Source organism: Ursus arctos, unplaced genomic scaffold (genome assembly GCF_023065955.2).
Source record: "Ursus arctos isolate Adak ecotype North America unplaced genomic scaffold, UrsArc2.0 scaffold_3, whole genome shotgun sequence".
In the NCBI taxonomy this organism is placed as follows: domain Eukaryota; kingdom Metazoa; phylum Chordata; class Mammalia; order Carnivora; family Ursidae; genus Ursus; species Ursus arctos.
Window position 1 is genome coordinate 96,389,422 of NW_026622985.1, and position 24,378 is coordinate 96,413,799.

The 24,378-nt window shown below is 60.3% G+C and overlaps 1 protein-coding gene across 3 annotated transcripts in view; it reads right to left on the reverse strand.

Moving 5' to 3' along the window:
- Positions 1–622: 622 nt before the first annotated feature.
- The window catches only part of KCNH2 (potassium voltage-gated channel subfamily H member 2), a 32,432-nt gene continuing 8,676 nt past the window's right edge, over positions 623–24,378 (reverse strand). Inside the window, exons 3-15 of one of the 3 annotated variants that reach the window (XM_057304459.1) lie at positions 15,279–15,443; positions 13,755–14,195; positions 12,939–13,150; positions 7,901–8,329; positions 7,017–7,404; positions 6,526–6,725; positions 5,842–6,094; positions 4,450–4,643; positions 4,081–4,180; positions 3,226–3,498; positions 2,966–3,152; positions 2,474–2,567; positions 623–1,176 (exon numbers count right to left, since the gene is read on the reverse strand). In XM_057304459.1, the coding sequence (XP_057160442.1) occupies positions 1,027–1,176; positions 2,474–2,567; positions 2,966–3,152; positions 3,226–3,498; positions 4,081–4,180; positions 4,450–4,643; positions 5,842–6,094; positions 6,526–6,725; positions 7,017–7,404; positions 7,901–8,329; positions 12,939–13,150; positions 13,755–14,195; positions 15,279–15,443 (3,086 nt within the window). In that variant the 3' untranslated portion in view covers positions 623–1,026. Of the gene's footprint in view, positions 1,177–2,473; positions 2,652–2,965; positions 3,153–3,225; positions 3,499–4,080; positions 4,181–4,449; positions 4,644–5,841; positions 6,095–6,525; positions 6,726–7,016; positions 7,405–7,900; positions 8,330–10,987; positions 11,366–12,938; positions 13,151–13,754; positions 14,196–15,278; positions 15,444–24,378 lie in introns of those variants that run through there. The other 2 variants (XM_026479082.4, XM_044392266.3) reach the window with 2 other exon arrangements.

Below are 24,378 nucleotides of genomic sequence, written 5' to 3' on the forward strand. Positions count from 1 at the left end.
CAGACACCCGGAGCTCTGGCCGGGGCTGAGAAAAGCAGTGTGCCCACACTTGGAGTGCTGTGGGGGCCCAACTATACAGGGTCTGCGTGAGTCTGGGTTAAGGTCAAGATAAGGCCAAGTCAGGGGACAGGGGGATATGGACCAGAATGAAGCAATACAGCCCCAGGTTAGGGTCAGCGTGGGCTGGGATTGTGAAGTGTGTAAGGCGACAAGCCAGTGTGCGGCTGCGTTACCAGCCCGTGGGGCCAGCTTTGGGAGCCAGTATGCCACCCAGCAAAACACGACCCTGAGGGGCTGGACCCAGGACTGCATCCCATTAGGACGACCTCTCTATTCAAAGCAATCCAGGCGGTTCTTTGCTATCCTGAATCCAGGGCCGCAAGGAAGCAGGGCCCCACAGAGGCAGGAATCCCCGGAGGTGACCCTCGGCAGCTCCCAGGGAGCACCCCTGTATGCACACTCCACACCCAAGTATCCTGGCAGCCCCTGCAGGCCCCGTACACGCAGACGCACCCGATCCCCAGAGACCCCGGTGCACGTGTGCACACGTGTGTGAGTGTGAACACAGGATACAGCCTATGCCGACGGCCCCACCCTCCCAGCACCGCTGGAGTCTCCTCAGGATAATTATTTATTATTCATGGTCATCAGCATCTTCATTAATTATTCATATGATCCTTAATTATTATCCTTAACAGTAAGAGCAGTAAATAGCAGAAAAGTCCTTGAGGTGCCTAAGGCCCAGGGCCGGGTGCCTCCGGGCAGTTAGACCAGCTAATGCCCCCAGGGCAGTGGGGAGACCACAGACCCCCGTCCACTGCCCGGCCCTGTCCCTGCCCCTGCCGCTCCCATAGCGGCCCAGGGGACTGCAGGAGGAGATGGTCCCAAGGGCTGGGGGAGGGGCTGTGCCTTCATGTTCCTCTCCCCTTTCTCGGCCAGGGCCTCCTGGGCAGGGCCTCTGAGGGGAGGGGCCCAGGCAGTGCGCTGAACCCTGGGTGAGCCACGTGTCCACACCGGGCAGCCCCACTAACTGCCGGGGTCTGAGCCATGTCTGTGCAGGGGCTGGGAGGTGAGGGCCCCCAGCTGGCCCGGCAGGGAGAGGCGTCGAGGGGGGCCATCTTGGGGGAGCTCCGGGGCCCCCGGGGGGAGCTCCTCAAACGCCATGAACTGGGAAACCTGCAGAGAAGACAGTGTGAGCAGATGAGGAAGACTGTGGAAGGGGAGGGAGGGGAGAGAGGGGGCTGTCAGGGGAATAAAGAGGAGGGTCAGAGGACAGAGAAGGTCAGGAGAATTTTGTGACAGAGGACTGGAGGACAGTAGAGGGTCGGAGGTGACAAGAAGAGCCGAGGCACACAGAGCAGCACTTGGGGTACGAAGGGGAGGCGCTGAGGTTGCAAGCAGAGAAGTGCACTCTCCATGGGCAAGAGCCAAACCGGGCAGCCAGGAGCCCTGGGAGCTGCCCCTGACGTAGCGGAGAACTCCAGGCTACAGCCACTCCCTTCCCCGGGGAATATGGCAGATGAATCCAAACCCAACCCAGAAAAAGGGGCCCTGAGTTGGGGCAGAAAGAGAAACGAGGCTCCTTCCTCCAATCTAGAAAGAACTCGGGGACCTAGAAACAGAGGCAGGCTGGCGGCCAGGCCTCGGAAGGCCAGGGAGAGTGCCAGGGCAGGCGGGAGGGGTTTGTGGATGCTGACGAGTGTGCTGTGAGATCTCCGCGGGGGAGGCCGTGAAGGGAGACTGGCACATTTGCTGACGTGGGCCCTGGTGTCTGCAAACAGGAGCAGGCAGCATATGGGAGGGGGAGCAGATGCCAGAGGAAGGAGGGGAGCAGATCCCAGGCCACCTCTGGGAGCCAGAAGAGCCCCCTTCCTGGGGCCCAGGCACAGCTGTCTTGTCAGAAAGCTGGGAACACACATGTCCACTCAGGAGAGGACAGAGTGCAACGGCAGCCCACTCCAGCAGAAGAGCAGAGATGCAGGCCAGAAGTGCTACCCTGGGGCTTCGCCAAAGCCCTCCAGACAGCCCGGCAAGGCAGCCAGTGCGAGCGCCATCGGCTGGCAGTGGAGCAGGGGCTGAGCAGCGCCAGTCACGGCAGGGAGCCAGGACCCTGTCGCAAAGGTGTGCTGGCACGCAGGCCCCACCACCGGGCCCCAGGCTCACCCAGTCCCCTCCTCGAGAGACCCCTCATGGCCATGACACAGACACCTTGGTGGGTCTGGTCATTTAGGTGACACCTCTCAGCCTGCTGTCTTCCTTGGCCCAGCTTTTGGGGGGCTTTGGTTTGGGGGCCTGCAGCTCCTGAAGAAGTGTTCCTCCAGGAGTTCGGTCCAGGACGAGGGCAGAGACGGGGGTGGGAGGAAGCTGAGGCCCAGCGCCGAGCGAAAGGACAGCAAAGCAGGTTTGGGGTGGAACCGGGTCAGAGAAGGCAGGGCCAGGGTGCCTTGGGCAGGGAGGGGGCTTTGGAACTTACCTGAGAAAGCGAGTCCAGGGTGAGGGTGGGAATGGGGCCGACAGGCAGCAGAGAGGAGGCGGAGGTGGGACCAGGCCCTGGGGTGGTCACAGCACTGTAGGCGGGTGGGACCAGAGTCATCTGCCTCTGCAGCAGCTGCAGGACAGTGGCCATGTCCGCACTCAGCCGGGTCTCCAGCCTGGGGCAAGAAGGAGGAGGGTGCTCTGGCTCTCGGGGACGTGGGGACACCAGTCACTGGGACCTCGGGACCACCTTACGGACCAGCCAGCTGGTCAACCCCAGGCTCCCTCTTCACTCTAGGGGTGCGGCCCGGGTCTCGGCACTGAATGGAAGGAGGAGGTCAAGGTGCGGCGCACACAGACAGGCCCACACAGAATACACCCCCCCCTTCTCCAAAACACGGCCACAAACCCGCGGATCACATACCCCCTGCCACGCTCACCCCCTCGACCATGGCTGGGGGCACAGCACGATCCCAGGAGCCGCCCTCACCTGTTGAGCTGCCTCTGAAGGGCATCCAGCCTGCTCTCCACGTCACCCCGGGGCCTCCGGCACGGGCTGGACAGAGGGATGTTCAGGAGGCTGGGGGTGGGGGCAGGGCAGCGAGGCAGCTCCTGGTACTGGCGGCCCCGACTGTCCCCCCAGAAGCTGAAGATGTTGGACACTCCTGAGAAGGCCCCTGGAGCCAGAGAGCTGGGTTGAGGCCTCGTCAGATGCCACACCCCACCCACCTGCGATGGCCCTTACCCTACCTGACAGCGGGTTACAAGTGTCACTGCTCTTCTCACCATCCTCCGTCAGGGGCTCCCCACCCGGCGGCTCTCCGGGGGGCCTGGGGCTGGAGAAGGGCACCAGGCGGAGGGGGCTGGAGCTGCGGCCTGGGCCCTCATCCTCACTGCTCTCAGGGCTGGAGGGGCCACTGGATGGGCTCTCCCCCCACGGCCCCCCTGGCCGGACCCGGCTACTCGGCCCTGCCCCCGCCCGGCCCGGCCCCAAGGCCGACACCTCCCCTGGCTGTTCCGGGTCTGTGGGAAACAGAGAAGGGCCTCAGAGAAGGAAGGAGGCGCAGAAGGGGAGGGGAGGGGACTGAGCAGGCCTGGGACAGGGCTGTTTCTTCTGCTCTTTTCCCCATGCTCAAGAGGACTGAGAGCAACCAGGAGCGGGGCCAGGTCTTCTCCGGCTGCTGACTGAGAAGCACGGGCAGTGGCACTAATGGGCGGGGCTCTCTGGGACCCCCGTCGTCGCTGCTCCCCTCGCCCTCCTCTGTGCTGTCTCTTCGCCCCATATCAGTTCAAGACAGCGCCAGAAACACCAGCCGCTTGGGGCCCAAAGAGGCCGGCACTCTCCCGCCCAGGAGGGTGGAAGGGGGCCTCCCGGAGGAGGTGCCAGTTCAAGTGGGGATTGGAGAATGGACAGCATTTTACGCAGGTGGGGTGAGACAGTGGGGATCACTGAAGGTAGGGGCGCGAAAATCTGCAGAGCCCAGGCGCAGCTGACACCGCCACACCTGCGCTCTGGCCCCCACCCCACCTCACCTGGACCCCACCCACCTCGCCCCGCCCCACCCCACCCCGCCCCCGCCTCACCCCACCCCGCCCCCGCCTCACCCTTGTCGGTGCGCCGGCGGAAGGACAGCTTGCGCTTGCGCTGTCTGTTGAAGCCGCTCTCCAACTCCGCGCTGCCCGGAGACCCGGGGATCATGTTCGTCTAGAACCAAAAGCGGTGTCAGGGCCCTTCTGCGCCCACCTGCCCGGCCCGGGTCAGCCCACACCCCCTCATTAACATAGAGAGAAAGTGGGGCCCAGAGCATCCGCTGTGAGGAAGCGCTCCCGCACAGATGTCACCCCTGCCCAAGGGGGAGGGCTGAGTGCGGCTGGGACTTTGACACCATTTGACAGGCAGGGAAATAGGCCCAGAGAGGTCGCACAGCTGGGGGCAGCCACCAGGGCGAGGCCTGCTCAGGGCAGCGCACTCACGTCCCGCAGGTTGAAGGTGATCTCCAGGCTTGACCAGAAGTGGTCGGAGAACTCAGGGTACATGTCCAGCACCTCCAGCAGGTCATCCCGGTGGATCTTGTGCAGGTCGCAGTAGGTGAGGGCCCGCACGTCCCCGTTGGATTTGCCAGGCCGAGCGTACAGGTTTAAAGGCTCTCCAAAGATGTCATTCTTCCCTGGAGGCCACCAAGAGTGGAGGTTCAGCCCCTGGGCAGCAGCACAGGCAAAAGGCACCTGTCTTCTGGGCCTTCTCACCCTGGGCTGGGGGCCAGGGGCCTCCCCTCAGTGGGATCACCCACCCACCAGCCCCAGCCCCCAGAGCCAGGGAAGCCTCAGCCAGCCCCATCTCCCCCCTGCGCCCAAAGGCAGGACCTGTGAGGCCTGGTCTCAGTGCCCTGGGGTAGATGGGGGTAGAGGGCTTGGACCTCCCTGCCTTCTGACAACTGGAAACAGCCAGCAGGACCAGCCTGGATACCCCCTCTCTGCCCATGATCCTGGCTTCCTTGGGTTCTGAGTCCACTTTTACCCCCCTCCAAACCCCATGTCCCAAACACCCTCCTGGCCAATCACTGCGCCCTCGGTGTTCTTCGAGCTTAGATCATAACACAGTAGGGAAACGAGACCGGCGTTTTGTTTGCCAAAAAAAAATAGGCTAACATAACTGATCACAGCGCAGGACAGATAACACCAGAATGTATCACACATAGTAAAGTTAAGTGTTGTGTGGTGAACCTTTGGTTTTACTTGTGTTTGGGATGTCTGTGGAGTGAGTATAGGTATTTGTGCTGAACTGAGAAATAAAAATCGAAAGTGGCCCATTGTGACACATTTGCACTAAGGTGCAGCTGTGCAGGGGCAAGGGGAGGACAGGCAGAGGGCAGGAAGGCCCTTGCCAGGCACCCCTGCTCTGTGGACAGGTAGGATGGAAAGTTAGGATGGGAGGAGAAGAGGGGCAAGGCTCCCTTGCTTTGGAGATGGTGCAGGCTGGGCTGGGCTGTGTCCCGTGAGGCTGCAGGGGCTTAGTAAACTTCCTTAGCAAAATCATATGCATAACGTCCCTCCACTGCCCACCTTGGAATATCCGGTTTGGTCCTGCTTTAAAAGGAAGCAAGAGTGTCACTGCCTGAGGGGGAGCAGAATCCAAGAACCCCCCCCCCCCCGAGTTCAGCAGCCCCACCCCATCTAGGGCTCCTCTCCACTGTCCCCCCCCTTGGAGGGCCTAAGCTTAGGTGATTAAAGGAACTCAAGGTCCCCTGCAGGCACTCCTGGGTCCACAGCCCCAACGACTGTGTCCTCGGAGAGCTCAGACCTCTCTCCAGGCCTCGGCAGGCACTTCCAGCCCAGCACCCGGTCCCCCCTGACCCAGCCCCGTACCCAGGATGGCCACGACGACGTCCCCCCGCAGGATTTCAATGGAGCCCCGGGAGATGAAGTAGAGGGCGGTGAGCAGGTCCCCAGCATGCACCAGTGTGTCCCCTGGCGGTGCATGGGTCGTCTTGAACTTCATGGCCAGGGCCCTCAGGCAGCCCTTGGTGGCCCCTCGGAAAGGCTTGCAGTGCTGCAGCAGTGAGCGGTTCAGATGCAGACAGATGTCCGCCTGCAGGCACTCGGGGAAGCCTTTCAGCACCTGGGGGTGGTGGGCGGGCTCAGCACCCTGTCTTCAGGCCCCCGGCCCTGAGACCCTGGGAGGAGCATCAGAGGGTCCACCCCTTCTAGCCGTGCGCTCACGGGCATGATGACGCCTTGCTGCTCTCGGCTTCATTTTCTTGGGTACAGTGTAGAGACCGATCCCTGTCTGGGGCTGTTGGAAGGTTTCCATGCTTCGCCTACGTGAAAGGGCCTGCTTTGGCCTGCCTCGTGGTGTGAGTTCTCCCGGTAAATGAGCTCCATTATCAAAAGGAGGAGCACACCTCTCTCAGGGGCCTTCTGAGCACTAACTCGACCACCTGAACCACAGAGTGTGACACTGTCAAGGGTGCTCCCTGCATCCAGAGAAATCTCTGTGACCTTGCTCCCTCCAGCCCGCCACCAGCCCTCCTCGAAGTCCAGGGGCCTCACCGCGTTCATATCGATGCCGTTGGTGTAGGACCAGGCGTGCTGGAAATACTCCTCCAGGCGCTGGCGCAAGGGGTTGGGGATCTGGTGGAAGCGGATGAACTCGCGCACCCGAAGCATCTGCGTGTGGTAGCGGGCGGTGCCCGAGTACAGCCTCTGGATGATGGCGGACACGTTGCCGAAGATGCTGGCGTACATGAGAGCTGGGGGCGGGGGTGCGCAGCCCGTCAGCGCGCGAGGGACCCCGCCCGCCCCGGCGCCGGGTCAGTGACACACGCAGGCACACCTCCGCATAAGCACACGCGAGAGACGCACAGACACAGAAGCCCAGGTCCACGTGCCCTGGTGTCCCAGTTCCCAGACGTGTCCCGATGGTAGTCCCGGGAGCCTCCACGTCCCGGGGCCCCACTCTGGCCCATGTGGCATCCTCCCTCTCCTCCATCACGGGCTCCTCCCAGACTCTAGCCGCCGCCCGCCCCCAGGGACACACTCACAGCCGATGAGCATGACACAGATGGAGAAGATCTTCTCAGAGTTGGTGTTGGGGGAGACGTTGCCGAAGCCCACGCTGGTGAGGCTGCTGAAGGTGAAGTAGAGGGCCGTGACGTACTTGTCCTTGATGGAGGGGCCGCCCAGGCCGCTGCTGTTGTAGGGCTTGCCGATCTGGTCGCCCAGGTTGTGCAGCCAGCCGATGCGGGAGTCCATGTGCGGCTGCTCCATGTTGCCGATGGCGTACCAGATGCAGGCCAGCCAGTGCGCGATGAGTGCGAAGGTGCACATGAGCAGGAAGAGCACGGCCGCGCCGTACTCCGAGTAGCGGTCCAGCTTCCTGGCCACGCGCACCAGCCGCAGCAGCCGCGCCGTCTTCAGCAGCCCGATCAGCTGGGGGTGGGGGGGCGTTCAGTGTGGGGGCTAATGAAGAGTCGTGGGGCAGTGCAGCCCTCGGGGTCACTGAAGTAAAATCCCCAAAGACTTCCCCCAGAACCTCCCAGTGATCGAAGCCCCTCCCATTCCCTAAGCCCAGCACGGAGTCCCATTCATCTCTGTGCTAGCTCTGGGACAAAGGGCTCACGGGGTCCCCTGCTGAGACCGGGACTCAGAAGGGCACAAAACCCACCCTAAGGGACCTGGCCAGAACTCCCACTGGTTCCCAGGCCACTTCTACGTGCTTAGAACATGGCGGCCTCGTTCAATAGACAAACAGAAGAAGGCGGCCCCTCCGGACCCCTACCTGGCGAGCGGCTCATGTGGACAGGGCGGCGGCCATGGGCTAGCTGGGGCACCTGCCATGCCCCCTTTCTCTCCCTACCCCCTGGGCCCCACCACCTCCTCTCCTTTTCCAGGTGCCCTCCCAGCCTCTGCCTCCCTGCCGACTTACCTCCTCGGAGCCAGAGCCGAAGATGAGCAAGTCGAAGGGGATGGCGGCCACCATGTCGATGAGGAACCAGCCCTTGAAGTAGTGGACGGCGATGCGGCCGGGATGGCTGACCACCTCTTCGTTGGCGTTGACGTAAGTGGTGCGGAAGTTGATGAGGATGTCCACGATGAACATGATGTCCACGATGAAGTCCACCACGGCCAGGGGCTGGCAGGCGTAGCCACAGTCGGGGGCCGCGGGGCCCTCTTCTGTCTCCTTGAGCAGGAAGGCAGCCGAGTAGGGCGTGAAGACGGCCGTGTAGATGACGAGCAGCAGGATGAGCCAGTCCCACACGGCCTTGAACGGGCTGTAGTGCAGGATGGTCCAGCGGTGAATGCGCGGCGCCTGCAGCTTGTACTCCGGCAGCACGTCGGCGCCCAGGGACAGGACCTGGACGGGCGGGGGGGGCGGAGGCGATGGAATGATGGCGCCCTGGAGTCCGGGGCCGGGGAGGGCAGGCCACGGGCTCTCCAGGGTGGGAGCAGGCGTCATCTCTGGGGGGGGCCTCCGGAGAAGAGACCGAGCAAGTAAGGGAGAAGCTAACAAGAGTCCATCCGGATGCCCATCCCTCAGCCAGAGGCCACAGCCCCTGCCCGCCGGGGCAGCCAGGCACTCCTCTTCCCCAGGCAGCACGCGGACCTGCTGTCTGGCTACCTGAGCTCAGGGCACCAGGCAGTGACATCCAGAAGGACGGCTCCCCACCAGCCACGTGCACCCGTACCTCTGGTTATAACTCCACCACACGACCCTGCCCACAGCGCCCCCCAAACACCACACAGACACCACACACACACACTCACACACCATGATTCCAGTAGAGAAAATGCTCCAAGGGCTTAGACTCCAAGCCTGGGTGATAACCCCTGGAGCCATAGCTTCGACACATAAAACGGTGGTGGTCCCTGCCATTCCCATAGCAGTGCCATTCCTGGTGGCCCAGGGACTGAGAGCCTAAAGGTCCATTTGCCACTGGTGCAAGGGTACCAGCCACCCAGACTCAGGCCCCTTGGCCTCCCTTGGGAAGTGACCAAGACACACACCCCCGCCACTCCCCAGGCCCCCTGTCCCCAGACCTCAAACTTTGCCCTCCCACACTCCTACAAAGGCCCACAGAAAACCTAAGCCAGCCACAGATGTACCCACATGCACACAGACGGACGTGCACGCAGGCGAATGTGCAGAAGTGTCCTACCCAGCCCTGCACAGGCTCAACGGTCAGGCAGAGGCAGGCCTGCCATCCACAGCAAACAGCAGCAGCCGTGCCATTCTCCTCCCAAGCCAAACTAGGAAGAACTGAGGCCAGCTTCCCCGTGCTGGGCCAGGAGCCTGGCTGTTCTCCGTTGCCTCCCCCTGCCCCCTAGAATCCTCCCTCACAGACATCTGACTCAACCCCAGACTCTGTCCCTAGGCCCTCCAGGCCTGGCGCTGCCATCCCCAGGCAGCCAAACCCAAAGCCTCACCCACACCGAGAACCAAGGTTCCTGGCCTCACTCCAGAAGCACTGAGTGCCAGGGCCCCACATCCTCAGGTCTCTGGGCTGGGAGAGAGTCGGGGTGGGTGGAACCCCCAAAGATTCCCATTCATACTCAAGCCAGGGATCCCCTGGACCCACCATCCCCAGATGGACTGTTTGGAGAGCATCCCCTTAGAGGAAGTAACTGGAAGTTAACGCGGGCCATGGTTAGGGGTTTGGCCACCCTCAGGGAGTCATGGAAGCTCCAGACACATCTGATGGCTGGGGGAGCGGCTGGGGCCTGGGGGAGGGGAGGGAGCATGGGGGCTTCCAGGCCCCCACTTCTGCCCTGCCTTCAGCCCAAGCTGCTTGCTTCTTAAGGCAGACAGCATGAGGCAATGGACTTTCAGGGGTCAAGTGAGGACTCCAAAAAGAATGGACCAAGGCTCCCACAGACAACTGCCCCTGGATGGGGCTCCTCCCCGAGCCCTGGGGGCTGTGTGGGACCACACCCACAGCATGACCCTGCCCCTCCTCGAGTCTGCACCAGCAAGACCAGCACGGTGCCAGTGCACAAACACACACTCGTGGGACAAACCCGGGACTCAAGGCCTGGATCCACAGACCTCAGCTTACAGGAGCCAGGCCCTGCTCTGCGACCAGCTGCTTACCGTATGGCCTTGGCCCAGGTTTGTAACCCCCCCTTGACTTCCTGTGCCAGAGAATACTGAAGCTTATTTAAGCCAAATCCTGGGTCCTCACCTGTGGGTGGGATTCTCCCCCGCGCACACACACACACACACACACACACACACACACCTGTTCCCCAACTAGGAGGAGCGCAGGGAGTTCAGGGGGATTCTCAGACACACTCCCAAACCACCTCCAACTGCCCTGAGCTGCTCCCCACTACAGAAGCCCCTGGGGGCAGAGAGGTGACTCCCAGGAGGAGCCTGCAGAATAACCAGCGGGGGGGGGGGGGGGGGCTATGCAGCCACCAGCACCTCACACCCCAGGGAAGCGGTGATCCAGGTGGCTGAGCTCCACCTGCCCTCATCGCCATCCGGTGGCCCCTGAACTCACACTCTCCTCGGCCTCAGTCTCCAAATCTGGACCCCGGAAGCAGCCCAAGCCTCCCTCCCCCCACACGGTGTCCACGCCAGCCCACGGCAAGGAGCATTAGGGTCCCAGAGCTTTTCTGGCAGGCCTCTCACTTTCCCACCATGTTCCTCTCCTCCCCGTTCACTCACCGTCATCCTCTCTGGGCACCCATTTCATCCCTGTTCTCCCTCTCCTCCTTTTGTATTTAGAGCCAGGACTGTGGGCCACGGAAGCCTTGGGAGAGGGGAAGCCCTGGCAAGAAAAACACTGTCCACCCAGGCCCAGCAGGCCTGGAGGAGAGCGAGCAGGGGCCAGCAGTGGGATGAGCAGAGCTGCGGACCCCACGGCTCCCCAACCCGTCCTGCTTCTCAGAAGCCCTCTCCCGGCCCGGCCTAGGAGCCAGGGTCCTCCAAGCCGCACCCAACTTGCCAGCGCCTGTCTCAGTGCCCCAGCCCAGGAAGGGAAAGGGAGTGGCTGGGGGGGTGGTCACCTACCTCCTGGGCCACCAGGCTGGAGATGCGCACGGCCCGCCTCACCCGGCCTTTCTGGGCCCTGGGCTGCAGAGCCCCTGTCCTGCTCGCCTTCCCTGCTGGGGCCGCCATGGAGGACTTGGCTCCCCCCAGCCTGACTGCCCTGGAGCCCGAGGGCCCGGCCAGCGCCTCACCTGCACCCCAGCAGCAGTCCCAGCCCAGGCTGCGCCCCAGAGGCTGGCGGCCTGGCTTCCAGGGCAGCCCCTGGCATGAAGCCAGGGTTGCTGGGGCTGGGCCCTGGGGCCGGGGTCACCCTGGCAGTGAGTGTGGACAGCAGCCCACCTGGCTCGGGCTGCCCATGGCCCCCTGGTGCGGGCCCCGCTGCCAGGGTGCTGCGCTCTGCCCGCCGCCAGCCCAGCAGCAGCGCCGCGGTCGGAACCTCAGCTCCTCAGCCGGCCCCTCCTCCCAGGTCCCCACCCCCACCCTGCCACACTGGGCTCCCCCGCCCCGCCCGTGCTGGCCAGCGGCCCCCTCCCCCGCGGCCCGATCAGGGCTCCTGCTGCAGCCGCTCCTGCAGCCCGCGCCCCTCCCCCTCCCCCCGGCAGCCAGGCCTGTCACCGCAGATTAATGGTCTCCCCGACACCCCCGCCCCGCCGGTCCAGTGCCCAGCCAGCCAGAGTCAGACAGACACCCAGAGATGGAGAGACCGCCTGGTGACAGGCAAAGCCAGGAACACACACGCACGCCGCTACATACAGACCACGCACAGACCACACCACGACAGGCACACGCTGCGGGCCCCAGTAGCAGGGCAGACACCCGGGCTCCAGGTGGAAAGAGAGGCAGAGGCAGGAGGGGGAGAGGGGTAGGCAGGCAGATACGGGGCTTGGGGTGAGGGGGAACATTCTGGAGTCAAGGCCAAGGGGCTGGAGACCTGGCAGGAGCCCAGAGAGCCAGAGGCAGCGGGAGCAGGGCCAGGAGGAGGGCCGAGGAGGCTGGCAGCGACAACAGCGAGCGAAAGGGGGCAGCTCCCTCACCCGGGCCAACTCAGGGAGCTACTGTGCAAGGGGCAGGAGGGAGCCACGGAGACTGAGGCTCAGCAGGTGTGGGACAGTGGCCCCCACTGTCTCAAGCTCCTCACCTACTGCAGGGATCCCCACTCCTGACCCTCTCCCCTGACCCCACCCCGAAAGCCAGGACATGAAGAAGGAGTTGGACCGGGCCGCAGGGGTGGTGTCAGCAATCTTGCTGCCTGGAGGGGCCAGGAGACCAGGCCCCAGACAGCATTGGGCAATGCCCCCAAAGGCTGGCGGTCTTCTCTGGCCCTGGATTTGGGGACCTCAACCCTCTGTATCTGTGCGCCCACCATCATACGCTCCCCTCCTGACATGGGAAGACAACTCCCCTGTCCCATGGTTTGGGGACAGGGATGGGCACCTCCAAGCCATTCTGGCCCTAGCATAGGATCCCCACCCTCCACCTAGCTTATCACGTTGGCCTAGAAGAACTGGGGGCCCTGACCTTGACCTCCGTGGCCCCTTCTAATTTGAAGTCTCCCATAGGTCTGCCCCTACTCTGCCCCATACCTCCTTCACCACACCCTGTGAGCAGACCCCATCACACCCCTGTGACTGTCTTCTCCAGCCCACCCTGCCTCAACTGCCCTGTCCTCCCTGTGCCCCATCAACCTGTTCTCTGTATCTGTCCTGTCCCAAGTTCCCTTCCCTTCCTCTCTTTCCTTCCCCTCCCCTCCCCTCTTCTCCCCTGTAGTCTCCCTTTCTCAGGACCTCTCAGACTTGTTCTCTCTCACCCCAGTTCTGGAACTCCCACCCCCACCTCCAGCCAATGGGTCTGCCCACCCTCAAGAGGCCATTACTGACTGGAGCCCTCCACCACCCTCCTTTGACCACAGCCCACTCCCACCCCCTCTAAGCTCCTCCAAGGTGAGAGGAGAGGCAGGGAGCCAAGCACCTACCTGGGTGACCTTCTCAGTGACATTGTGGGTCCGCTCCTTTATCTTGGGTGCTATGATCTCCCGGTCACTGGTGGGCGAAGCCAGGAAAGGGTCCCCCTTGAGGTCCACAAAGTTGAGGGTGATTTGGGGAATCTTGCTAATGGTACGGTAGCGCACGAGGTCGGAATCTGACGTGGAGTTAAGCAGGCCGCCGCGCAGGGGGTGCATGGCCCCTGGAGTGGTGGGGAAAGTCGGGTCAGGGGGGCAGGCAGGGGGTGTATAGCCCAGGGGTGGAGGGGAGAGTCGGGTCAGGGGGGCAGGCTGAGACAGAGACCAGGCCCTGTGTGAACCAGACCACAGGATACCGTGAGTCAATGAGGTCAACTCAGGAGACAGGCCGTCACTGAGAAATAAGGCCAGAGTCCTGCCCACTGGAAGGAAGCATGCCATGGTGCAGCTAGGAGAGGACGGAGGGAGAAGACCCTCCACAGGATCTGTTCAGTGGGCACTGGGCGCCGGCCAGAGGGCCCGGTGGTACCCGGGGCCCCAGAGGCCTCTCCTGCCCTTCACACTCCCCATGGCCATCCCTGCTCCAGGCCATCCTGGGAGAGCAGCTCCACCAGCCAGCAAAGGCTCTGTGAGTGGAAGAATGTAATGGGATGAATGGACATTTAATGGAGTAAAAGGCCACTTAATGGGATTAAGTAAGTGCTTAATGGGATTTCCATCTCCCAGGCACACAGGCCGGGGCTGAGAGGGGGAAAGCTGAGGGCCCCGAACGGGGCAGGCCTGGCGGGTGGGGAAGCGTCGGGGCAGCTCCCGCAGGCTCAGGCTCACCGGTGCTGGCGTGGCGCGGTGGCGGGGGCAGCCCCGCGCGCATGGCTTCGATGTCGTCCGCGGACGAGGCGCGGCGCACGCTGGCGCAGCTTTCCCGGGAGCGCGTCCGGGCCAAGCTGCAGCTAGAGCCCGAGGCGTCGGGGTTGAGGCTGTGCGCCCGGGGTGACGGGTGCGTCTCGGGCGCGCTGGCAGGCGGGGAGCCGGAGCCCACCAGCGCGCGCCGCTCCTCCGCGGGCCCGAGCCCTGCCACGTGGTTGTCCATGGCCGGCACCTCATCCAGGGCCAGCGACTCACGGCTGGGCGCCGCAGGCGTCAGGTCCACGTCCACCACCACGGCCCCCGGGGCGCCCGCACTGCCCGCACCGCCTGGCCGCACCGAGGACTCCCGGGCGGTCAAGGCCAGCAGCGCAGGCAGCTTCAGGCGGAAGGTCTTGGCTCGGCCTGCGGGGAGAGGAGAGGCACGTGGCCACGGGACCGCCAGGAGAACAGCCTAGAGCAAGGAAGCCTGGGAGCTGGAGCCCCCGCCACGAGGGGAGGGAGGTGGGGAAGCGGGAGCCCTGGCAGCTGGCACCCCTTCACCCCAACTCCCACTGCACAGAACTCAAGCTTCAAAAAACCTCTGGAACACAATCTCATCTAAGGCCCGGACAGCAATAAACTACCATTTCTTGAGCCTCACAGGTCATGGTGGGCTCTCCATAAACCATGCGTGACTCACAACTGTGCTGGTGGGTATCATTCTCCCCAGTTTAGACTCAAGCTGTGTTGCGAGCTAGAGGCCACACAGTAAGTGGCAGGGCCTGCATCTGCATGGAGGAATAATGCTGTGGCCTTCCGGCCATAGCCTGCCATACCCCGCCGCCTTGTGACCGGTCCCTGGAGAGCAGGTAAGGCCGGTGTTGTTAACATGGCCTTCCTGGAGCTTGAGCAACCAAGAGGTGAAATCTTTCGTCAAGACTCTGACGGAAAAATCAAAATTAAACCCAAAAAGGATGTCATGGGGGAGGAGAGAGCCTTTGTATTATGGGAGAATGAGATGAGGCCTCCGTGTCTCCAGCCATGGTGAGCATTCCCCTCAAATCCTTTTCCCAATCAGCCAAGGCCAGAGCAGAACAAGGCCCAGGGGCCAGAAGCAACACAGGGAGGGAGCTGAGTCCCTGAGAGCCAGAACCTTCTGATGAGCAGGGGAGCCACTCCGAGGTGGCCGGGGCCATGTGGGAAGGCTAAATGCCCTGCTCCTGGGACTTGACACAGGACTGCTCCAGGAGATGCTGTGGTAAGAACCCAAGCAGGTAAGGCCGGGAAACCAGGGGCATTCCTGTCCCAAGGACCTGTGAATCTGGGCTCAGTCCGTCACTCCACTCCTGTCTGTCCATCCTGAGCCAGACAGGACTAGGCCATATCCTTGGTGTTCTCTTCCCAACCTCTGAAAGGAGCACCCCCCAACATCCTTTCCTGCAGAGCACTGGCCTTGGGGAGCCTCGAGGCCTCAGGAAAGGGACCTGAGAGCACGGCTGCACTTACCTGGGGCCAACCAGCTGCTGGTGGGGCCACGGTGATTGGTGTCATGGGCCGGGGACCCCACCATGTCCTTTTCCATCACCACCTCAAAGTTGAGGATAAACATGATGACAGCTCCATCTTCATTCTTCACGGGCACCACGTCCACCAGGCACAGGAAGCAGCTCCCTGCAGAGCAGAGGACGTGGCCACTGTGGCACCAGGGCCCCTCAGGTGGGCAGAGCAGAACCTGATGGCGCCGAGCCACGCCTGCCCCACGGCCCCCGTACCCATTTCCTGGCCCCTCCTCCGCAGTGTCTCCTGCCCGGACCCCTCCTCTGGCCATGTGCCTGCCACTCTGAGCTCCTTCCCTCCATCTGTCCACTCCAGCGTGCTGCTCCTTGTGAGGGCCTCTCCGCTTGTCCCTCCCTAGCCTCTCGATCTTTCCTTGCTGTCCCTTGTACCAGGCAGTCTAGCCCCACAGGGAAGCCCACAGACTTCAGGCCCAGAACCTTGAGGCTCCCATTCCAGCTCTGCTGCTTCATCACTTATGCTTTTTTTTCTCCCTTAATTATTTATCCTCCCTGTGCCTCATCTTCCCTCTGAAATGAGAATGATAATCGCTCGTTTTTCACGCGTTGTAAAGATGAAACAAGTCAGTACAGACCAAGTGCCTAGGGCAATGCCTGGTGTGGCCTGGACACGGTAGAGGGGTTAGCAGTCCCTCTGTCTCCGACTCTGCTCTCCCCACGTTAGCACCGCGTGCTACGCCCGTCCACGGTAAGGTGAGTTCAGAAGTTGAGGGCAAGAGTCTCAAAACCATGACCGCAGTTTGGTATTGGCGCACTATCCAAGCGTGGGACTTTGTGTTTCACAAAAGGACTGGTCTGTGACATAGAGAAATAAAGTGATCTTTCAACAAAGAGTTGAGGAGCACTACTTCTAGAACTTTCATTTCGGTTTCTCATTTTTCTCTCTTGTTCCTTGACTTTTTTCTTCCCCTCCCATTCTCTCTCTCTCTCTCTCTCTCTCTCTGGCCACCAGAGCCCCTATTCCAGGTGAGGTCCGTCTCCCAGGCAACTGCACCCAGTCCACCTCTGCTCCTTGTCTAGAACACCACCCCCTCACCCCTCTCTCTGTCGCTTTCTGAAAGTGACCCTGGCAGTCTCAGCCTCTGCCTAAGGCCCAGTCCAGAACCTCCACAGGAAGCCCTCCTAAATGAAACATCCTGTCCCTTCTTTATGGACCCTACTGGGACCACACATGTTCCTCATGTCCCTCTCTCTCTGGGGCAGAGACTTCTTTCCTTGCCTTGGCTCACCCGTGCTCATCTGTCTTCTCTGAACTGTAGGGGCCTAACTCCCCAGTGTCTGCATACCCTCTGAAGGGCCTAGCACCTAGAACAATGCACCAGGAGCAGGCCCTGGCAGCAGGTGTAAGGGATGGGGTACTGCTGACAGTGGGGGAGGGGTCAAGAAGGAGAAGCGTGGAGAGCAAGTGTGGGTGGTGAACTGAGTCAAGGAAGAGGCCAACAAACTTGGAGCTGGCAGCCTCGGACTCAGGCTAGTGCTTGATGCCTGCCAACGAGGCGCTGGGGGCTGAGCCTCAGCTGAGCAGGCCAGGTGCAAAGGGCCTGAGTCCTGAGAGATGCTCCCTGGCTTGGGGAGGACTAGCTGGGGACAAGGCCAGGAGAGGCAGGCAGATCGGCACGTCTAAGGGCTGTGGGATCAAGCTAGCAGAAGGAGATCCTCTGACACCAACTGGAAAAGGACAGTACTAGGTTGAGGGGGGCTGGGCCAGGGGAGGGGCTGGCCAGGAATTCTCCGCCCCACCCCGAAGCCCTTCCACTCACCGCATCCTGGACCTCGCGGCTTGGCCTGTGGGACCTGAACTGGGGGCTCTGTCTGGGTCTCCCTGCAGCAGCTGTCCCCTGACCTCCGGCCTCTGACATGGCCTGGCTGAAGCCAGGCTGTGGTGTTGGGCGCCGCAGGGGGCCGGGCCCAGCTGGAGACCGTTTGGCACCCAGACAGCCCGCCTAGAGTTTATGCCCTAATATGGTGATGGCCGGCAGCGGCCTGAACAGGGACTGGCCCTCATCAGGACTAAGGAGAGGCCAGAGACCAGGAAACCTGAACCCTGGAGACCCCCAACACCCACCCCTGGCCCCCCAGTGATCCAGGCTCCTGATTCTCATTCCTCGCGAGGAAACTCATCTCAGAGAAGTCCACGAGTCTGGAACCCAGATGAGCCCAACCCTTCAGGATGGCCTGGGGATTCTGCCCCCAACACAGAGCCCCAGGAGTCTGAACCCCGGCCTTAATTGCCCAAGCCCGCTCCACTTAGGCTTCTCTGCATTCTGCATCTCAGGCAGCCCGGGACCCTGGCATCCCAAACTGCCACCCCACCGCCTGCCGGGGCTGCAGAAACTCCAGCCGTGAGCCCCCTCGCGGTACAGACCAGCTCCCACTCCAGACATACACTCACACAAAAAGCCCCCTTGGCCCTCTCCCTTTGTCGACATTCAAGGAATTTTTCCTTTCAAATAACCCTGTCAAAGCCCTGGTTATTCCAAAAATGTGAACTGGAGCCCTGCCTGAGGGCTGAGGGGATGAGAGTGGGGAGGTAGGCTCCAGCTGCTGTTTTCAAGGGGACATGGACGGAAGGAGAGCCGGTGGCTCCAAGTCAGCCAGGGCTCTCTGGGGCCCCACCTCCCACCACCCTGCCGGGTGGGCTGGGTCCTCCACGGACTGCCCCATCACCCATCCCCAGCTCTTCGGCCATCCCGTCACTGGCTGGCATTGGGGGGGGGGGGCATCGCTGAGGACAGCTGAAGGGCAGACAGGACCGGAGTGAGGCACAGAGACGGCCAGAGCTGGGTATCAGCACAGAGCAGACTGCAGCTATGGGTCGTGGGGCTCTGACCTTCACACAACTTCACGGCAGAGAAGAAACGTCCAGAGTCCGCGGCTCAGCTGCCTCCAGGGGAGCCCGGGGCTGGCACTGCGCACACACAGGATGGTACCTCACCCTCCCCTAGCCCCGCGCCTACCTACCCCTGGGCCCTGCCCATCGCTCTGCTCCTCTTCCGACCTTGGTCTGCCCCCAGGGCAGGCAGCTCCCCCTGGAGCTGAGGCGGACAGGGCCCAGAGCTGGGCCGGCTGCAGTTCCGCCTAGAGCCACTCTGTGGCAGGCACGGCCCACTCTCCCGAGGCCGCCGGCACCAGAAGCACGCCAGGAAGGGACAGACTGGAGGGGAGCAGCAGGAACCCCACACCGCCCACAGAAGGGCCAGGAGGCTCCCCGACACAAAGGGAGAGCGCAGGCTGTGCAGTCAGGTGGCCTCGGCTCATTGCTTCAGAATGACCTTGGGCAAGTCACCTGCCCTCCGGGAGCCTCTGGTGCTCCTCGGTGACACGGGAAGATCACGCCCACCCCACAGGGCTGGAGGGATGAATGGCATAATATATGTGAAGCAGGAGCTGGGCCCAAGGGAGGACTTGATAAACGGGAGAAGGAGGAAAGGGAGAGGCCCCTGGGCCAGCCTGGGTTCACGTGGTTGATGCCGAAGAATACCCCTCTCACATCCTCCCCAACCCCCAGCCCCAGCTGAAGGCTCCTGAAGGCTGGACATCCAGCCTTCGCCCGCCTCCTGGAGCTCGGGGCACCCTGGGCCCTGTGAGGATGGACACGAGGAACAGGGAGGTCATCAGTGATTGATTGCCATCCTCTGGCAGGCTCCTCTGTGCCTCGGATCCTAATGGCCCATGGAGGTCACGCAGCACCCCACGAATACTAAGGAGGGGAGAAGGGATGGGGGGGCACATTCCAAGCACAGCAGGGACAGCTCCTCCTGACCCCCCCCCCCCCCAGTCATCCACCAGCACACAGCACTGGCCGGCTTCGCTGGCGCCGCCCCACACCCAGGAGGGCGCCCAGGGAGGACTTAATAAATGTCCTCCATGCTCCCTGCCATGCTCCCAACCCATCCAGGGGTCTGGGACCCCACCCACAGTCCCAAACCCCATTTCCCACTTCTGGGCACCCCCAGCCTTGGCGCAGCTCCAGGCTTGGCTTCAACAGGGGCAGGCCTTTTCTTCTAGGGCAGCACAGGGAAAGGGAGGACTGCAGGTGACCCTGAGTGTCCTTGGACAGACTCCTCAGGTCAGAGGCTCTGCTTGTTTATCTATAAACTAGATGTCGGGGTGCCTGGGTGGCTCAGTCGTTAAGTGTCTGCCTTCAGCTCAGGGTGTGATCCCAGGGTGCTGGGATCGAGCCCCACATCGGGCTCCCAGCAGGGAGCCTGCTTCTTCCTCTCCCACTCCCCCTTCTTGTGTTCCCTCTCTCGCTGGCTGTCTCTCTCTCTGTCAAATAAATAAATAAATAAATCTTTTTAAAAATAAATAAATAAAAAATAAACTAGATGTCATCCCTGCTCCTTGGAGCGTGACTCTTCGTTCCCCACACACGTTCCCCGAACATATGCATGTGAGCATTTAGGGCGTCATGAACAAGACAGGCCTGGCACCTGCCCTCACTGAGTCAAGGAGTCAGAAGGACCCCAATTCAGAGCCCAGCATGAGATGGGGGAAGAGAGAGTCACTCAAAGGGAGGAGCCCACAGAGCCGAGCTGATCTGCCCCAGCCAGCAGCTGGGGAGACCCGGGCAACTGCTGTGTGACTGTGGGCAGGTCATCCACCTCTCTGAGCTTCAGTCTCCCTGTGTGTGCTGCAGGGACAAGTGATTCCTGCCCTGGGTGCCAGACAAAATGACAGATGGCCTTGTGGAAGCATCTAGAGCTGTAACGAGGCAGGGTGCTGGGTCCCTGCAGGGAAGGTGACCTCGGGGAGGCGGTCATCCTCACCCTGGTCGCCTCCCTGCCTGGCTCCCGGCAGGAGGAGCTGGGCCCAAAGTCACACTGAGGGCAGGAGGCTGGGGCTCCAGTCCTCCCTGTCCGCCCCCAGGCAGAGAGGCTGTCTCCGGCGGCCCAGGGCTGTGCAGTGTCAGGTTATATTTAGCCTGGTGGCGGCGACAGGAAGATGCAGCAGGAGCTGCTCCTGGCCAGGGGCCACCGTGTCGCTCACGCCGCTCTCAGGGGCAGCTGGGGGCCTAGGGAAGGCCAGGGACAGTGCAGGCCCAGGGGACAGAGTAGGGAAGCCTGAGAGGCCAACCAGTGAGTGTATGTGTGTGTGTGACAGAGACAGAGACAGAGAGTCCTCTGCCCCTGAGCCCAGGAGCTGAGCAATGCAGAATGCCCACTGCAGGGCAAGAACTGGGGAGCCATGACATAGACCCCTCCACTGGCCCTTCCAGCTTGACATCTTCCCAGGGATTTATAGGGTCATAGAAAGGGCCTCAGGGGCCTCTGCGCAGTGGTCCAGACCACCCCCCCCCCACAAACCCACTGTATGTGGTCTGCCTGGGCCGCTTTCCCCAGGGACACTGGAGCAGCCTCAAGAAAGGAAGAGTCCTTTCTAGACAAGCTCTGGGTCCCAGCCCCGTCGACCTCCTGGGACACAGCCACATGTCTATAAACTGGGAGCCATGACCTTGCCCTGCCCCCAGAAGCCTTAGGAAGGTGAAACAAGGCCATGTTCACGTGGGGAAGGCTGCTCTCCAATTCCATTCTCTTTCCCCTCCTCCAAGCTTTCCCTTCCCCCCCCTTACTTCCTGGGGTCTGCCCCTCCACCTCCACCCCCACCGGAACCCTTCAGAATCCCCCTGATCCCAACCATGTCAGACCTTTCAGCCCGCCCTCCCGTCCCTGCTGGGGCCCCCGTGCTCCCTCGGAGCCCCTTCAGTGCACCCCATCTGGCACTCCCACTCCCCAGAGTCCCCAGTCTGCTCCCCTCCAGCTCCTGCCATCCTGCCAGGACCCGCAGGACTCCCCTCTACAAAGATGTTACTGACTGCTCCATCTGGCCCCCATGATGTTTCTCTTTGAGAATTTCTAAACTATATCCCTAATTTAGGAGATAACTGTATACTGGCATCTGGGGTGAGCTTCCTTCTTCCCAGCACCCCCACCCAAGATGGAGCCCTGAGGCCAGGGCTGGGCTGGCTTCACAGGAGGTACCGGGTAAGCAGGTGTTCAAGGACTGGTCGTCGGGGTGGTGACCTGCACTTAGGTGGGTGTGCACAGGGCAATCTCCCCACCCTCCAAGCTCCGTTTCAGACCCAGGGAGACTAACTGGCTTTTCACAACAGAATCTGCCCATTTCAAACCCATCCTGAGTCTTGACTATAGTTGGAACCACTGTGATAATCACGTCTTTTGTGGATATGCTATTAAATCTTATCAACACAATGGAGGGGCGCCTGGGTGGCTCAGTCGGTTAAGTGTCTGCCTTTGGATCAGGCCATGATCTCAGGGTTCCAAGATCGAGCCCCATGTTGGGCTCCCTGTTCAGCCAGGAGTCTGTTTCTCTCTGTCCCTCTGCCCCTACCCCTGGTTGTGCTCTCTTTCTAGCCCAATCTCTCTCTCTCTCAAATAAATAAATAAAATCTTAAAAAAAAAAAAAAAAGACCAGAATAGAACAGGAAGGCTGGTGGCCCAGGAGCCAGGACAGGGGACCAGAGCAGAAGCCTCAAAGGCATGGTGTTTCTGAACCTCAGACCCTACTGGCACTCTTCACTGTGACTCCCACAGAGCCTGCCACTGGGCAGTAAGGGCACACAGCCGAGGTCCAACACGAACAACCTGGGGTTCCTGCCCGCCTCCAGGGCTCTGCAATGCAAGCTTCTAGAACTCTGCACCTACCTGGGCTCCCAGCGTACCCCAGAGAGCCAGGGGATGCCTTGAGAACACCCATCCCAATTCCAGCTCTCCTGTCAGTCACCCAGGCAGCCACCACTTCTCAGTCATCGCTGGGAGAGCTGTAATCCCTCCAGGACTCCCCCAGCTCCCAGGATGCTGGGACACTCCAAAGAACAAATGCAAGTGCGTGTGGAATGTTCTGAGAAGTCATATGCAACGTTCCACCAGCAAGCCACACAGCAACGACCCACACATAGAGAAAACCGGCATCATCTGCAAATGATAGGACCATCTCCCCAGAGAATCAACAAAATCAACAGATAAACAATTAGAACAAATAAGAGAACTCAGTGAGGCTGCCAGATGCAAGGTCAGCCACAAAACACACAGCATTTCTCTCCACAGGCACAAAGCTATTAGAATAGGTGGTCAAAAATAAGGTCTCTTTCGTAATAGCATCAGAAACTGTAAAGTAACTAGAATTGACCAAGAATGCACTAAGCCTCAGGGCGGGGTGAGGGGGTGCTTTAAACTAATAAAGCATACTGAAATGATCTGATAAATGGAGAGACAGTCCAGGCTCTTGGTCGGGACAAATATTATATAGATGTCAATTCTCCCCAAATTAATCTATACAAATAACCTAATTCCAATCAAGATTCTAGTGGGGGTTTTCTTTCCAGGAACTCCAGAAACTTTCTCTAAACTTCATAAAGAAGAAGAGAAGTCCGCAAATACCTAAGTCAATCTTTTTTTTTTTTTTAAGATTTTATTTATTTATGTGACAGAGAGCCCGCGAGAGAGGGAACACAGCAGGGGAGTGGGAGAGGAAGAAGCAGACTCCCAGCGGAGGAGCCTGATGTGGGGCTCGATCCCAGAACGCCGGGATCAGACCCTGAGCCAGAGGCAGACGCTTAACGACTGTGCTCCCTAGGCGCCCCCCCAAGTCAATCTTTAAAAAGCAGAAGAAAGAGGGAAGATTTGCCTTTCAGATTAAGATATACTAAATGCCATAGTTGTTGTTCTAGTGTGGTTTTGATGCAAGAGCAGACAAATAAATGTTTGGAACAGAACAGAGAGCTCAAAGACAGACCCATGGATAGATGGGCAATTAGCTTACGATAAAGGTGGCCCCACAAATCGCTGGAAAAGAACAGGCTATTTACTAGGTGTGTTGGGAAAATTGGCTCACTACGTGGAAAAAAATACAACTTGATCCCCACTTGACACCACAGACAGAGGGAGGCTCAGGATGGATGAAAGCCGACCGAGAAAGGTAAAACAATTAAATTACTAGAAGAAAATGGACCCCTCTGCAACCTCGGGATAGTGAAGTATTTCTTAAACAAAACTTCCAAAGCCCAAACAAAGCTAAAAATCAATTAATTTGTATCACTATGAAGTGTCTTTGTTGGATAAGTTTAACAGATGACAGAATGGGAGAAGATATTTGCAATATCTCGTTTCAACAGGAATTAATATCTAGAATCCATATATTGAATATTTAACTGTAAGCATTTCTTTTTCTGGAATACAAAAGCAACTCCTGCAAATCACCGAGAACAAGAGACAGCAGCTTCACTAGAAAAGTGAGCAAGCATACAAGCAGGCAACTCACAGGGAAGTCAACCAGAAAGGCGATCAAGCTGTAGATGCCGGGACTCACACAATATCAAAGAAATGCAAATTAAAGCAGCAAATTATCCCTCTCACCTCTTAGATTGGCAAAAATTAGAAAAGTGGATAACGCCATGTGTGGCAGGGCTACGGCGGAGGGGGTGGGGGGCCGGGAAGGACTAGGAACCTGGTGCTCCATTTAGGAAAGTGGTGATGGGGGGCGCCATGCTGGTGCCCCATCTGACAGTGCTTAGTTGAATCAAGTGTCCACGTACTCCGCGATCCAGCAGTTTCACCCCTGGGGGTGCATCCCAAAGACCTCCTCACATGAGTCCAAAAGGAGCCACGGCTGAGGATGTTCACTGTAACATTTTTATGGAGGAAATCTGGAGATGGCTGCCCAGGAGAGCGGGCAGGTAAACTGAGGTGGGTACACATCATAGAGTACGAAGCTACGGGGAAGCCTGGGTGGCTCAGTCGGTTGAGCGTCTGACTTCGGCTCAGGCCACAATCTCAGGGTCCTGGGATCAAACCCCACGTGGGCTCCCTGCTCAGCGGGGAGTCCACTTCTCCCACCCCGGCTGCCCCTCCCCCCACTCGTCCTCTCTCTCAAATAAATAAATAAAATCTTAAAAAAAAAAAAAAAAGACTATGAAGCCACAGACTAGGTGCCAAGTAACAACCTGGATAGACTCAAAGGCTTACTCCCGTGTAAGAACAGGGAACAGCAGAATATAATATATAGCACATATC